The sequence below is a fragment of the Emys orbicularis genome, chromosome 1 (genome assembly GCF_028017835.1).
Source record: "Emys orbicularis isolate rEmyOrb1 chromosome 1, rEmyOrb1.hap1, whole genome shotgun sequence".
Lineage (NCBI taxonomy): Eukaryota > Metazoa > Chordata > Testudines > Emydidae > Emys > Emys orbicularis.
In genome coordinates, this window is record NC_088683.1 from 31,993,839 (window position 1) to 32,009,891 (window position 16,053).

Consider the following 16,053-nt stretch of genomic DNA (forward strand, 5'->3'; position numbering starts at 1 on the left):
CAACATGAGAGGAAAGAACAGAGGAGTGCAGACACGAATCCGACAGGTAAGCCCTCGAGCTTTTTTTGTGCCAGACAGTTCTCATTCATTGAACTTGGTGGTCAGTGATGCAGCATCAGCTTCTAGTGAGGCTGCTGAATTTTTTAATGTAATTCAAAGCATCTATGTATTTTTGTCTCCATCAACTCATCGATGGCAAATGTTGAAGCAACATCTGGGAACATCCTCTCTGACACTGAAACCACTGAGTGCCACATGATGGGAAAGTTGAGTGGAGGAGATAAAGCCTATCAAACACCAAATTGGGAAGATAGATGATGCCATGGTTGCCATTATGGAGGATAATGCTATTACAGTGTTTGTGGGAGAACAGTGGCAGAGGGAAATGGAATCACCAGAAACATACATAAACTTTAAATTTCTGTGTGGCTTAGTGTTGTGGCATGACATACTGTTTGAAATAAATGTTGTAAGCAAGAGACTCCTCAAGGTGTTGACCTTGATATATCTGGAGCAATGGAACAACTGGACAAAGCAAAGTCATACCTACAGTCTTACCGGTCAGATGAGGGATTTCAAAACGTTCTGAAGAGTGCACAGAAATTGGTAGAGGAACTTCACACTGAAGCTATTTTCCCACCCATTCAAGAATATAAGAGTCACCGAAGAAGAAGACATTTTGATTACGAGGCACGGGATAATCCCATAAGAGACCCCCAAATAACAATTCAAAGTTGAATTCTTTAACTAGGTGCTAGATTGTGCAATACAGTCAGTTGAAGAACATTTCATGCAGCTCAAGGAACACAGCAGAATATTTGGGATGTTGTATGATATTCCAAAACTCCTCACTCTACCTGAAGAAGACCTACACCAGCAATGCAGGGCACTAGACACAGTGTTGACACATGATGACATGCGCGATATTGATGCGAGTATTTTAGGTGATGAACTGAAAGCCCTTTCAAGATACATTTCAGCAAGATCAACTCCAAAGGCTGTTCTGGAATATATGCGCACAAATAAGATGACCACCCTCTTTCCAAATGATTTTGTTGCTCTGCACATACTTATAACACTTCCTGTAACAGTTGTCAGTCGAGAACGCAGCTTCTCCAAACTGAAGTTAATAAAAACACATCTACGCTCCACAATGACACAGGAGAGGCTGGTCGGCCTTGCAACCATCTCAATAGAGCATGAGCTGGCTCAGACTGTGGACCTTCAGGAAGCAGTTCAAATCTTTGCAACCAAGAAGGCACGGAAAGCACCACTTTGATTATTCAAACAGATAAAAATGCCAGTGTTTACTGTGCAGATAAGTAAAGTTACATTTTCTGTTCAGGCGTTTGAAAGTTAAGTGTTTAAGTTTGTTAGTTCTCCTTTATTAGAGTAGGTAGCAGAGCAGTACCATGAGAGGAACAGAACAGGAAGAAGGCAGAATTGAGACCTTTCAAAGTTTTGGCCCAAGCGAGGGGGCATGGGGATTTCATTTGAGCTCCCCGCTTCAGGTGCCAAAATGTTGTGGGCCGGCCCTGTGAGCAGAAATAGTTGTGGGTTCAGTAAGGGTGTTGCATTTCTTAAAATTAACTTTAAAACAAGATGCTTCATTTTGATTCAAGACCTGCTTTAATAATATCATGATCTATCAAAACCAGCTATGGCAAGTAAAAACTATTTTGCAGGTTTTCAGTACATAAAGATTTTCTTTTTCTGAATACATTAAAATAACAAACGATTATACAGTAAATGTGAAAGTCTTCAAACCTTTAGCAATTTCAGAAACAGAAATAATCAGAATCACAACTATTCTGAACTGAAAACATTTACACATGAACATTGGACTGACTTTTAGCTTTTTAGCAGCACTAAAGTCAATGGAGTATTTTCTTGTATGATCTTGAAAGCTGGGTTTTGTATTGATTCACCCAATCAACTGAGGTGTGATCCTTTCTTTACTTATATAAAAATATAACAGTTCAGAACTCATAGCATGTATTTTTGAAGCTAGGTATTCATCTTTAGTTTATTCCCAAATTATGAGTAATTTCATCTTGATAAACTGCAAAATATAAATACCTTTCTCAAAAAGCATGTGCAAAGTTTTACATCCATATTGCTGGATTTCTTCATTGTTTGGGAAGGTTTGCATAGCATCAAACACCAACAAAAATACATCTGTCTCTTCATCCAAGAGCATAATTGTAATTATATCTATACAACAGAGGAGAGAATGAGACGTGATTATATTCTGTACTAAGCTACGTTGATCATTTCTATCTGAAGCACAGTACTTGATTACAAATTATTTCATACTGTCTTTTAAAAAGTGTTAGTTTTGTTCTTCACTATGATGGGTCAAATCAATGTGTTGGTACAGCAAATATGGGTTTCCCAGAGTCACTTGCTGTCACTAGGCTCAATCCTTCAGTTCCCATGCAGGCAAAACTCCCAAAGGAACCATTGCCTGCATAAGGACTGAAGTATCAGGCCAACTGCTTGTATTATAAAGAATAAAAAATGCTAACGGCATTTTCTACATGTCTTGAACCCATTTTGTTTTAAATTAACATGGGTTCTTTAAAAGCCTATGATAAATTCTGTCTTTTGGTGAAAGTGTCTAGTAAATAGGTGATCATGTAAAACAACTCATCAGAAGGCCAGAGTTAAAACAGCCTTGCAAAACTGCATGCAACTACTCACCTATGGCAAGTGATTTTTCTGATGGATGAGTAAAATATGATTAGGTTCTTTCATGATAATCATTATCATGGGAAGGGTGTATTTTTTGTTGGACTAATATATTTTGAGGACAATTTTTCAAGGTTGTGTTAATGAAAAGTATGATTCATTATGCGTACTATTTCAGTTGCAGCTAATCTGTTCTATTTAGAACCTATAGTATATATAGAATGTATAGTCCTACAGCTCTGCATTCTCTTGGCCAGGCAGTTCTAACTGGAGTATAATTAAAGTATACACACACATTATATAAGGGTAAAGTTTGATTAATCAATTACATCTACTGTATCATTGGGAGGAACAGTATCAGTAAGAAATAACCTATGATAGAATAACTAGTTGATAGCTTAGGAGCATTGTGACATATGAGACTGAGGGAAAACTGCTAGCAGTAGTCATTCATTAATGGCCATATTTTGCCATCATTATTGTTCATATTGAGTAGTACCTTGGTCTGCAAATAGGGCCTGACCTAAAACTTGTTAAACTCAATGGATTGACTCCCACTGGCATCAAAAGGCTTTGGATCAAGCCCATAGTCCTCACTACAGTGGAACCTCTAATTTATGAACTAATTGGGGATTGAGGAATTCATAAAATTGAAAAATTCATAAAACTGAACATCTCAAAATTACAGTAGGTACGGTGCCTAACTTGCAGTATGATGCATTGCATTGCTTTCTTCTTGTTCTTCAAACCACTGAAAAGTTATTTCCAATGCACGGAAGACACCAGAATGTGAAGGGATGTTGACTTGTTCTTCAACAATGTCACTTTCATTATGTGATTTTTTTTTTCATTGGGAAAAATGGTCCTATAACAAACTGTTTGTAAAATAGGTGTTCATAAAATTGAGGTTCTACTGTATATGTACAGTAAGATATTACTCAGTGAGAGTAAGGGTGGCAGAATATAACCCTTGGGGATACCCATTAATTTCAGTGGGAGTTCAAAGAGTTCAGCATCTCACAGGAAGCTCTCAGGATGTAGCAGGATCAGGTTGTTAGTGAGCAGAATGATAGAAATTACTGTGTCTCCGAGAGAGTCTGATTTTTTCAGAAATACTAGCTATTACAAATGGAAGTAGGTCAGAATCAGTTAAACTTGCCCTTCCAGTTAGTAAGAAAAATTACTTAACTACTGAGCAAGCATCTGTTACTATGCTAATGCTGATGGTTCTGAACAAAAATTCTTAGAAGCAAAAATGAAAGTCTATATTCTCCATTGCCTTGCAGCCAGTGGAGTTATATACACCTGTGCAAAGTGAGTGCAAAGTAGGTGCAAAATACTACTATTACAATTTTGTAGCATTTACTCCTACTTTGCACAGAGGTGCACGGCAGAGAAGAATCAGGCCCAATGTGTCGAATAACCCATTTTATATTATAGTCTACAATTAAAAATATCATACCAATTAGGAAAGTAAAATGCATAATACCTGAAGAGAGTAGTAGATTTAGTGCCTTGAGTCCTATTATCAAGAGGTTTCTGTTTGCATTGTGGATAGTAAGCATTTTAAGAATATGCCTAAAATGGAAAAAAAATATTAAGACTAATCAAATGTTAGTTCAAAGTATACCAAATACAGATATACAGCAAACACTTGCTTGAAGAAATAGAATTATTTTAACCTAGGGAAAAGTTTTTAAAGCCATTTTTAGCTTTGACTCAAAGAAATTTTATACCTTTGTCAGTTTGGTTTTTTAAGCCATCAATGACCATAACTAGTTTTTGATATTTTATTTTTATATATTATACTTTGTTTATTGATACTGTACATCTTTTAAAAAAAGAAAAAGAGATGTAATGATAGACAATTACATAACAAAATGGAACGAGATAAAAGGACCCTTGTAAATCACTAACTGCTGAGGAACAACTTCTGCCATTAGATACACATGCACAATTCCCACTGAAGTCAATGGGGACATATATGCATGAGAGCAGAATTTGGCCCTATGGGAGTAAAATGGTAAAAAGAAAAAAGGGATACAAGTCATACCAATATATACATAAAAGATATTTTACCAAGGAAGATAATAGGCCACATGCTGCTGGGTTTACCTGCAGAGTAACTGAGTAATTTTCCTCACAAATTTGAGTTCCCTCACAACTGTCCCACCTAGGAGAAAGGAATTCACTACCCTGCCTAGAACAAATGGTTCCCCGATATCCAGCTTTAGACTCCCTGGAGGACAGGCATACCGGCATGGAGTCCCAAGGCCTTTGCACAGCTCGCTGGTCTTCCCTCTCCCTCACCATTGATTCGCAGCATGGTTCAAACCCACAGTGACTTCTGGACACATTTTCCCCTGGAAATCACAGGGTCCCAGAGGAATATGCTGACGGAGATTATCTGGTTCCCAGCTTTTCCTGCCCCTTTCTCCAGACCCATCTCTTTGAGCCAAAGAGTCCCAATCCAATAGAGTGGTACCGCAATGTCTAGGAGCCAGGGCTGAGCTAGCAGCAGAGCAGGTACTACCTCATAAGTTCGGGGTGTCTTCAGCCACAGTTTACAACCCTCCATACCACACACCAAAGTAATATGTGTAGTAGTGTTATTTATAAAGTGAAATTTCTAGCTTGCCTATGTTCTATGTCAGTGGCATACATCTGAAAGCAACTACCATATATATTGGATTTGTGTACCAATTTGCAGTGAACTGAGATACTGTCTTGACCCATCACAAATCCAATAAACACCAGGCCCGTGTAGGCTTCAGGTGACCATTGCATAACCTATGGATATAGAAATTTGGGCTTGGATCAAGTGCACTATTTGGGTCATTCTTAACAGTGGAAATCAAGCTTCAGTTAAAGATAGTCTTGATATTCATGAGAAAAGATGTCACATTGCACCTGCAATATTATTCATTGATCTCTTCTGTCGGACTTAAGAGGGGCATAAAGACTTATACAAGTCCTCTACACTGAAGCAGAGACCTCAGACAAATTTTTAGTTGGTCTGAATGCTGGGGAGATGCTTGGAGGGAAGGAAAATATTCTCCCTTCAAACTTGTAGAGTAGCTCCACAGACTTCCCAGAGGATACTTCAACCCAGTGCCTGAAGTACCATAGTCCTGAACATCCCTAATGCACCCCATTGTGGAGGAAAGCCAGATCCTTTTATCCAATTGCTCCCTTGTCCATATATGTCCCACACCTTGAATGCAAGGAAAACCCAGAGTTGGCCCACATGACTCTGCTCAGCCTCCTGAAATCTAACCCCCTCCTTTGCACAGCAGACCCTCACCGGCTCTAGTACAGGAAGGGAAATGGAAATTAGGTTTGCCCCTGTGTGTTCTGGACATTTCACAGCAGGTGAGCAGTGCCAAACAATAAATTTCAGCTCTGAAGTACCTACATTCTAAAGACATGAGTTGGTTCAGTATAGTGCCACACAAAACAAACACAGAATGGGGCATGGTTATTAAGATCAAAAGATTGAGCAATGCACAAAGAAATTCTCCACACATCCTCCCATCTCAAAAGTAATTGAAAGAGAGGAAAGTTAAACACTTTCACCTCATTTACTGTATGACCAACTTAATGTCAAAGATTACAAAAGCTCTGGCAAAAGGTTTGTGAGCATTTAGAAAGAGCCCAGATACGCTGAGAGAATTTCCTTATTTTTTCTTTTTTGAGAGTTGTTATATAAACTACTTATCAGTCAAGATGTGAAAAGTTACTTCAATTGCTGCATTGGTTTTTGTAACAGTTAATATACCTTGGTTGAGCTAGAAAGTGTTGTGAACCAATTAGTCAAATTAATTATTATAATTATTCATTTGTCATACTGTAGCAGATACCAGACCTTATAATGGATCAGGACCCATTGTGCTAGGTGCTGTACAAACACAGAGTAAAAAGACAGTCCCTGCCCTAGAGCACTTACAATCTATGTCAAAATTTCTAACTTAAAATTTCTGTTTTCCAAAAATACACAAAGGAGTAGCATCTTACAGTACAAATCAACTGTATATAAAAGACGGTTACTCACCGTTGTAACTGTTGTTCTTCGAGATGTGTTGCTCATATCCATTCCAGTCAGGTGTGCGCGCGCCGCGTGCACGATCGTCGGAAAACTTTTACCCTAGCAACACCCGGTGGGTCGGCTGTGGAGCCCCCTGGAGTGGCGCCCTCATGGCGCCGGATATATACCGCAGCCGACCCAGCGCCCCCTCAGTTCCTTCTTGCCGGCTACTCCGACAGTGGGGAAGGGGGGTGGGTTTGGAATGGATATGAGCAACACATCTCGAAGAACAACAGTTACAACGGTGAGTAACCGTCTTTTCTTCTTCGAGTGCTTGCTCATATCCATTCCAGTCAGGTGACTCCCAAGCCCCACCTAGGTGGCGGGGTCGGAGTGAGACATTGCTGTGTGCAGAACCGCTGACCCGAAAGCAGCATCGTCTCTGGATTGTTGCACCAGCGCATAGTGCGCTGCGAACGTGTGCACCGAAGACCACACTGCAGCTCTACAAATGTCCTGGATCGGGACTTGAGCCAGGAAGGCAGTCGAGGAGGCCTGGGCCCTCGTGGAGTGAGCGGTGAGGCGTGGCGTCGGGACACCGGCCAGGTCGTAACAAGCACGAATGCAGGACGTGATCCAAGAGGACAGGCACTGTGAGGAGACCGGTGAGCCCTTCATCCGGTCGGCCACCGCAACGAAGAGTTGCGTCGTCTTTCTAAACGGCTTTGTACGGTCAATGTAGAAAGCCAGGGCCCTGCGTACGTCCAAAGAATGCAGACGCTGGTCTTGACGAGTAGCGTGTGGCTTTGGATGGAAGACCGGGAGAAAGATGTCCTGGTTTACGTGGAAAGGTGAAACCACCTTCGGAAGAAAGGCAGGGTGGGGGCGAAGCTGCACCTTGTCCTTGTGGAACACCGTGTATGGGGGCTCGGACGTCAGCGCTCTGAGTTCAGAAACACGCCGTGCTGAGGTAATGGCTACGAGGAAGGCCGTCTCCCAGGATAAGTACAGGAGCGAACAGGTCGCTAATGGTTCAAACGGGGGCCCTGTGAGCCTGGAGAGAACAAGGTTGAGGTCCCACGTTGGAACCGGCTGGCGTATTTGTGGGTACAGCCGGTCCAAGCCCTTGAGGAATCTAACGACCATCGGGTTAGAGAAGACCGATGACGAGAGTTCTCCTGGGTGGAATGCCGAAATGGCGGCGAGGTGAACCCTGATTGAAGATACCGCCAAGCCTTGCTGTCTTAGTGACAGGAGATAGTCCAGTATGAGAGGGATAGGTGCCTGCAAGGGGGACGTAGCCCGTTGCTGACACCAACAGGAGAACCGCTTCCACTTGGCTAAGTAAGTGGACCGTGTAGAGGGCTTCCTACTTCCCAGCAGGATCTGCTGGACGGACTGCGAACATTGTTGCTCCGTCTGACTCAGCCATGGAGCATCCACGCTGTGAGGTGGAGCGATTGTAGGTCGGGGTGACACAGACGGCCGTGGTCCTGAGAGATGAGATCCGGACTCAAGGGGAGCGTGATCGGCGCTTGAACCGACAGCTCTAGCAGTGTGGTGTACCAGTGCTGCCTCGGCCAAGCGGGAGCCACTAGAATTACTCGTGCCTGGTCGGTGCGGATCTTGAGCAGCACCCTGTGGACAAGCGGAAATGGGGGAAAGGCGTAGAACAGGTGACCCTTCCACGTTAGAAGGAATGCGTCCGACAGAGAGCCTGGAGCTCGTCCGTAAAGGGAGCAGAATGCGTGGCACTTCCTGTTGGCCCGGGATGCGAATAGGTCGATCTGGGGAAATCCCCACCTCCGGAAGACGGAATAGATGACATCCGGGCGAATCGACCACTCGTGCGTCTGGAAGGACCTGCTGAGACGGTCCGCCAGCGTATTCTGGACTCCAGGCAGGAACGATGCGGTGAGATAGATCGAGTGGGCGATGCAGAAGTCCCACAAGCGAATGGCCTCTTGGCATAGGAGCGATGAGTGGGCTCCGCCTTGCTTGTTGATGTAAAACATGGCCGTGGTGTTGTCGGTGAGGACCAGCACGCAACGGCCCTGTAGGAAGTTGAGGAATGCCTGGCAGGCTAGGCGCACCGCCATCAGTTCCCGGACGTTGATGTGTAGGGCTAATTCGGAAGCGGACCACAGACCCTGGGTATGACGCTCCCCGAGGTGAGCGCCCCATCCTAGAGATGAAGCGTCCGTGACTAGGTGGAGGGAAGGTTGTGGGGCGTGAAAAGGCACTCCTGCACAGACCACTGCGCGATCCAACCACCAGGTGAGGGAGGTCAAGACCGAGGGCGGGACCGTGACCAGCATGTTCAGGTCGTCCCGGTGAGGACGGTACACCGATGACACCCAAGCCTGCAGTGGGCGAAGCCGCAGTCTGGCGTGGCTGGTTACGTAGGTGCACGAGGCCATGTGACCCAACAGGGTAAGGCATGTTCTTATGATGGTGAACGGAGATGCCCGCAGTCCATGAATGACGCGTGCGATGGACTGAAAGCGACCTTCTGGCAGAATGGCTCGTGCGCTTCTGGAGTCCAGGATCGCTCCAATGAACTCTATTCTCTGTGTTGGCACCAGAGTGGACTTCTCCCTGTTGAGTAGAATGCCCAGTTCGTGGAAAGTCTGTGTCACCATGTGGACGTGAGCTTGAACTTGGTCCCTGGTGCGGCCGCGCACCAGCCAGTCGTCCAAATACGGGAACAGCTGTACCCCTCGTCGGCGAAGGTATGCCGCGACGACTGCCAGACATTTCGTGAACACTCTGGGAGCCGAGGACAAGCCGAAGGGAAGGACTGCGAATTGGTAGTGCACCTTGTTCACTACAAATCGCAGGAAGCGCCTGTGAGGCGGATAAATAGCTATATGGAAGTAAGCGTCCTTCATGTCGAGGGCGGCGAACCAGTCTCCAGGATCCAGCGAGGGAATAATGGTCCCCAATGATACCATGCGGAACTTCAACTTTACTATGAATTTGTTGAGTCCGCGCAGGTCTAAGATGGGACGTAGACCCCCTTTCGATTTGGGGATCAGGAAGTAGCGGGAATAAAACCCCCTGCCCCTTAACTCCTGCGGAACCTCCTCTATGGCTCCCATAGAGAGGAGCCCAAAAACCTCCTGTGAAAGGAGTTGCTCGTGAGAAGGGTCCCTGAAGAGGGACGGGGAGGGGGAGTGGGAGGGGGGGGGCGAGGAAAATTGGAGGGCGTATCCCTTCTCCACCGTGCGAAGGACCCAACGGTCTGATGTTATAAGGGACCAAGCACGGTGGAAACGGGAAAGGCGATCCCGGAAGGGGGGAGATGAATCCTGGGTGCTGGTTCTGGTGCCGTCCTCGACCGCACCTTCAAAAGGCTTGTCTAGGCCCTGAAGGTGGTCTCGGCTGGCCCTGGTTCTGACCGGGTTGAGGGCCGGTCGACCGTCGCCTACCGCCTCGACCCCGCCTCCTGGCAAAGTCCTGTCTCGGGCGAGGCGGGGGAGGGTAGAACCTCTGAGGCTGGGGCCTGAAGGGTCTGCGTTGTGGACCCGGGACGTGCATCCCCAGAGAGCGCATCATTGTTCGAGAGTCCTTAAGGTTTTGGAGCCTCGAGTCTGTCTTTTCCGAAAACAGGCCCTGACCCTCAAAGGGCAAGTCCTGGAGGGTCTGCTGCAGTTCAGGTGGCAGGCCCGACACCTGGAGCCAGGAGGTTCGCCTCATAGCTATACCCGACGCTAGGGTCCTAGCGGCCGAGTCGGCTATATCCAGTGAGGTCTGTAGGGAGGTGCGTGCCACCCGCTTACCCTCCTCTACCAAAGTTCCGAACTCTTCCCTAGATTCCTGGGGAACCAGTTCCTTGAACTTCTCCATGGAGGACCAGGTGTTAAAACTATATCGGCTTAGGAGCGCCTGCTGGTTGGCCGCCCTAAGCTGAAGCCCCCCCGCGGAATAGACCTTGCGCCCGAACAAATCGTAGCGCTTAGCGTCCTTCGATTTCGGCGCTGCCGCCTGCTGACCATGGCGCTCCCGTGCATTTACTGATGAGACCACCAGCGAGCACGGTTGAGGGTGAGTGTACAAGTACTCATGGTCCTTGGAGGGTACAAAGTACTTCCTCTCCACGCCCTTGGCCGTGGGGGGAATAGAGGCCGGGGTTTGCCAGATGGAGGTGGCATTGGTCTGAATGGAGCGAATCAGCGGTAACGCGACCCTGGTTGGGGTGTCCGCTGAAAGGATGTTCACGATCGGGTCGTGAACCTCCACGATCTCCTCCATCTGAAGGTCCATATTGCGCGCCACCCGGCGCAACAGGTCCTGGTGGGCCCGGAGGTCTATGGGGGGCGGACCCATGGCGGATGTCCCCGCTACCGCCTCATCAGGCGAGGAGGAGGAGGATACGCCCGGTGGCAAGGGGTCCAAAGGCAAGTCTTGCTCCAGGTGCTCCTGGAGCTGGGCCTCGCTCGTCCCAGTGTCTATGGCCTGCGCCGGCGTGGGCACTGGAGCCTCCATGCCCCCTGGCGGGGGGCGGGAGATGGTGGCCTCCGGGGCTCTGGGCTCAGAGCGTGCCGAGCGGGAGGCAGACGGTGGGGCCCCTTGGGCTTGGTGATAGGCCCATGGGGTCCAAAAGGACCAGTGAGCAGGTCCCTGCGTAGGGTCCTCTGCCATGTCCTGCGAGTGCCCGAAGTCCGCCGAAGCCGCCTGTCCCTGTGGAGGGTAGGCCGATCTAGAGGCCCCTTCAGAGGAGTGGGACGCGGATCTTGACGGCCATGGCGGTGCCGAACGCGAAGCATCCGTCCCCGGCTGGTGCGGTGCCGGTCGGTGCCGGTCGTAGGACGATCTGTCCCAGCGTGCCGGAGAATGGTGCCTGGATCGGGATCGGTGCCGGTAGCCCCGCCGGTGCCGCGATCCGGATCTGGAGCGGGACGACGATCGCGACGACACCCGGTGCCGGGAGCGGTCCCTCGATCGGCGCTCATACCGGTACCGGGAGGTGCGCCTCGAGTCCGATCGGTGCCGGCGGTCGCGACGGTGCCGAGATGTGGAGCGGCGCCGCGAAGAGGACCTCGACCGCGAGTACGACCGGCGCCGAGGTGATAGTCGGCGCCGGGACTCCGAGCGGCGTCGGGACCTGCTCCGAGACCTGGAGCGGTGCCGAGAGTCCACGGTTGGAGACGGTGGGCGCACCAGTGCAGGCTTGCCTCTCGACTGCACAATGCGCGGAGCCACCGGTGCCGGGAGCTGCGACGGTGCCGGCTCCGTGAGTGCGATCAGGTCCCTCGCGGTATTAAACGTCTCCGGAGTCGAGGGGAGACAAGGTTCCACCACCAGCCTAGGTGGGGAAGCAGTCCGTACCGGACTCAACGGCCTCGGTGCCGGAGTCGACGGTGTGGCCGCCTGCTTTTGGCGGTCCAAAGGCGGACGCGGCTCTACCCCCGGCACAGGGGGAGCCGGCGTCTTCAGGGCAGCAGTGTCCTGAGCCTTGCGGGCCTTCTTATGGCCTGGAGAGAGGGATCGGCGCCGAGTCCCCTGAGGTGGGCGCGGTGCCGAAGTCTGCCGGTGCCGGGAGGACTTGTCCGCGGCGCCGGTCGGAGCCGCTGGGGCGCTGCGCACCGACGCGCTCGGTGCCGGGGTCGGGCGCGCCGAGGGAGGATCCGGGCTGAGCGCCGCCTCCATGAGGAGCTGCCGAAGCCGAAAGTCCCGCTCCTTCCTCGTTCGAGGCTTGAAGGCCTTGCAGATTGGGCACTTATCTGCGTGATGGGCTTCCCCGAGGCACTTCAAGCAGGAGGCGTGCGGGTCACTTGTTGGCATCGGCTTCGCGCAGGACGCGCACGGCTTAAAGCCAGGAGCCTTGGGCATGAGCCCGGTATGCTCCGGGGGGAAAAAAAGGGGGGAGAACAACCCCCTTAACCCCCGCTCACAATTTATAACAGCTACCAGCTAAATAACAACTATCTAAAGACTCTAACTACTATACAACTATCTAAACTATCTACAGAAATAAGCTAGACGCTAGGGAGTGTGGAGACCAGCTAAGCTGTGCTCCGTAGTTCCAACGACCGTCAGGGGCGGTAAGAAGGAACTGAGGGGGCGCTGGGTCGGCTGCGGTATATATCCGGCGCCATGAGGGCGCCACTCCAGGGGGCTCCACAGCCGACCCACCGGGTGTTGCTAGGGTAAAAGTTTTCCGACGATCGTGCACGCGGCGCGCGCACACCTGACTGGAATGGATATGAGCAAGCACTCGAAGAAGAAATTATGTTTTCATCTCTAGCCTATCTGCATACTGCCCCTCTGCAACCATCAGGCAGTTGATGCAAGCACTACCGTACATACCAGACACTCCTACAAAGAGCTCTAAATATAACAACTGATTTGCTCTGTCTTCGGCACTGACGAAAAAAGATGCTAGGCTTACCTCCTTACCAAGTACTAGTTTCTCTAGTCATGCTTTCAGATAGGACTGTGCAGAATTGGCCAAAGTATTTATAGTGGTAAGAAATGATGTTTGGCGATGTCAGCAGCATGCCCTACTGCTCATGCTCAGAAACAGATTGTGTCTAGATAGGAGCTTTGCTTCTATTGTCATTATTATGTGGACCCTTGGGAGGCTTGTGTGACTAGATCACGAGAATAGGGATCAGCTTTCTGGAGTCCGAGAACGAATGACAGTATTTACTGCCACTATTATACCACTCCTCTTAGAATTTGGCCCAGTCACTCACCAAGGAGTCTTTAAAATACTAAAGAAATCTGAACTATCCCATATGGGTTCAGTTATTGTCCTTCCTGACTTGTGGAACACCTGGTATGGTTACAAACAAAAACTGTCAATGCCTTCTTAAAGGCACAGACTTATTTTTTTCCCAGTGGTGCTCCACCCCAAAGCCCCACCCCACTCCTCCCCTTCCTCCAATGCCCCATTCTCGCTCTACCTCTTCCCACCCCCACTCCTCCCCCTTCCCTGAAGTCCCTCCCTCACTCCACCTCTTCCTGCCCCTGCTCGCTGCTCTCTGCCCTCCCCCAAGCCTCTTCCACAGCCATCAAGCAGCTGATCGGCAGCGCCACGAACAGCTGTAGCTGGTGGGTACTGAGCACCCACTATTTTTTCCCCATGCATGCTCCAGCCCCGGAGCACCCACGGAGTTGTCACCCACGATTAACTTTATAAACAATCTATCATCTACCATATAAAGTTACAGTCCAGCCATTGCATAATAAATTATAGTTTGATGCAACTGATCTTACCAACTACAACCTGGTACCCTTCTTGAGAAAAGAAATGGGGAAGATTGGAAAGAGCGCTCACCTGACCTGTGACATTGGACCTTCCCAGTTACATATTTGACAACACTAGTGAACTATCTTTTCTTAACCTTAGATGAGGAACATACCTCCCTACCCATATTACTGCATCAGTTGGCTGCATTTGACAGCTTAAATCCTGAGATGCTGCTGTTCCATCTTAAAGAGCTAGCAAGACTGATGGAAACTCCATGAAGTGGCAGAGATCCTTCCTCTCAAACTCTACCACAAGGTGACTGCACTTCTACCTTCCAAGTTCTCACTTGTAGAATTCCACAAAACTTTATCCTCTTCCCAACTTAAGGTATGTGTAACTGCTAGGTGAGTTCATAAAATGCCCTAATCTGCCAACAGTATGTAGATGTCACAGAACTATATTTCTTTCACTCTGAATGCTAAGAATGGAATCACCTGGCTGTCGTAGTACCTAAATGAGATGAGTGCTCGGATGCAGTAGTTTGCTGATGACGAACCCGGGGAAAATGGAGGTAATGCTGGTGAGAAGAATAAATCAATTTGAAGACCTAGCGAATATTGTAATATCACCCTCTTTCTAAAATGTTTGCCCCCATATTGTCAGAATGGTTCGGAAATGCCTTCATTTGCCTTTGGCCGGCTAAGAGACCTTTCCACAGCCTGCCAAATGAGAACCTAGTGACAGTTCATGCTTTTAAGACTTCCAGGTTTCTAATAGTAAAGCACCGTATTTAGGAGTGAAAATACTTAACAATTCCAGCTGGTTCAACAATTACTATCTTAGCCTACCTACTAAACAACATACTCGACACAAACACAACACACTGATCACTATATAGGCTCCTCATATAATCCTGGATCAAGTTAATTTCAAAGAGGTTTTCTAATATGGGAATGGCAATCAATGATACAGCAATTTACTTGTTCACTTTCCAATAAATCTTTTTATAAAAGTATTTTTTCCTCTTTGCTATCCTAGTTTTTGTCCATTAGATCCTGTTCCAAACAACATTTCAATCTTCACCTAAGTCTTATGATGTAACTCTAGTGCATTTTTTTTTACTTTGCATTACTATATGATAAAATTGTAATAACCAAGTTAAAAAGTTAATCTAGAATAATTACTTAATTTGTTAGAAAACACATTTTTCTCCTACTTTCTTCTTCTAGAAGAACTCTAAGAGACATTTTGCATACAATATTTGTTTGTAAAATTTATGTACTTACTGATGAACACCAAGTACTTCCCAATCCTTTCCAACATCCTGAGGAGCTATGTTACATAGAGTGGCTGGACACACTTCTATTAATTTACAAAGAAGCGACCAACCCACCTGGAAAATAAAAATGTAGTTATTTTTCAACAGACATGTCAATTCTCTTACTTGTGTCCCTTCTCTGATGAAGAGATATTCTACTTTAAAACATAAACACTGTATCCCATTCCCCTTGCATACAGGAAAAAGGATGATCCAGCTCATATAACATATTCCCTGATCTGAAAACCTAACAACCTAAACAAGATACGATGAACTAACAGAAGACAAGGCAGAGGACACACAAAAAACTAGCTGCTCAATAATATGCAAATTCCTTGCATCTGAAATACCTCTGAGAATAAGATACCCAAGGCCTAATTTGAAAAAGGTTCCTTATTTTACCCATCTCATGTTGGAGAAAAAACACTAATAAATATTCCTAGTTTATTAGGAAAACTTGCTAGATCTCAGATGTGTAGGCTCACATATTGAAAAAGCATATTAGCGGCTTGATTACAGTCTGTAAGTATCTATATGGGGAACAAATATTTTAAAATGGGCTCTTCAATCTAGCCAAGAAAGGTATAACACGATCCAATGGCTGGAAGTTGAAGCTAGACAACTTCAACTGTAAATAAGGAGTAAATTTTTAATAGAGAGAGTTTTAACCACTGGAACAATTTACCAAGATTTGTAACGGATTCTGCCATCACTGACAATTTTTAAATCAAGATTGGATGTTTTTGTAAAAGCTATGCTTAGGAATTACTTTAGGGAACTTCTATGGCATGTGTTATACAGGAGGTCAGACCAGATGATCAC

General features: G+C 47.2%; 1 protein-coding gene across 1 annotated transcript in view; it reads right to left on the minus strand.

Moving 5' to 3' along the window:
• Positions 1–16,053, minus strand: part of LRRK2 (leucine rich repeat kinase 2) — a 139,962-nt gene that overhangs the window by 104,811 nt on the left and 19,098 nt on the right. The window contains exons 3-5 of the mRNA XM_065423787.1: positions 15,200–15,306; positions 4,181–4,269; positions 2,080–2,214 (exon numbers count right to left, since the gene is read on the minus strand). Of these exons, the coding sequence (XP_065279859.1) occupies positions 2,080–2,214; positions 4,181–4,269; positions 15,200–15,306 (331 nt within the window). The remainder of the gene's footprint in view (positions 1–2,079; positions 2,215–4,180; positions 4,270–15,199; positions 15,307–16,053) is intronic.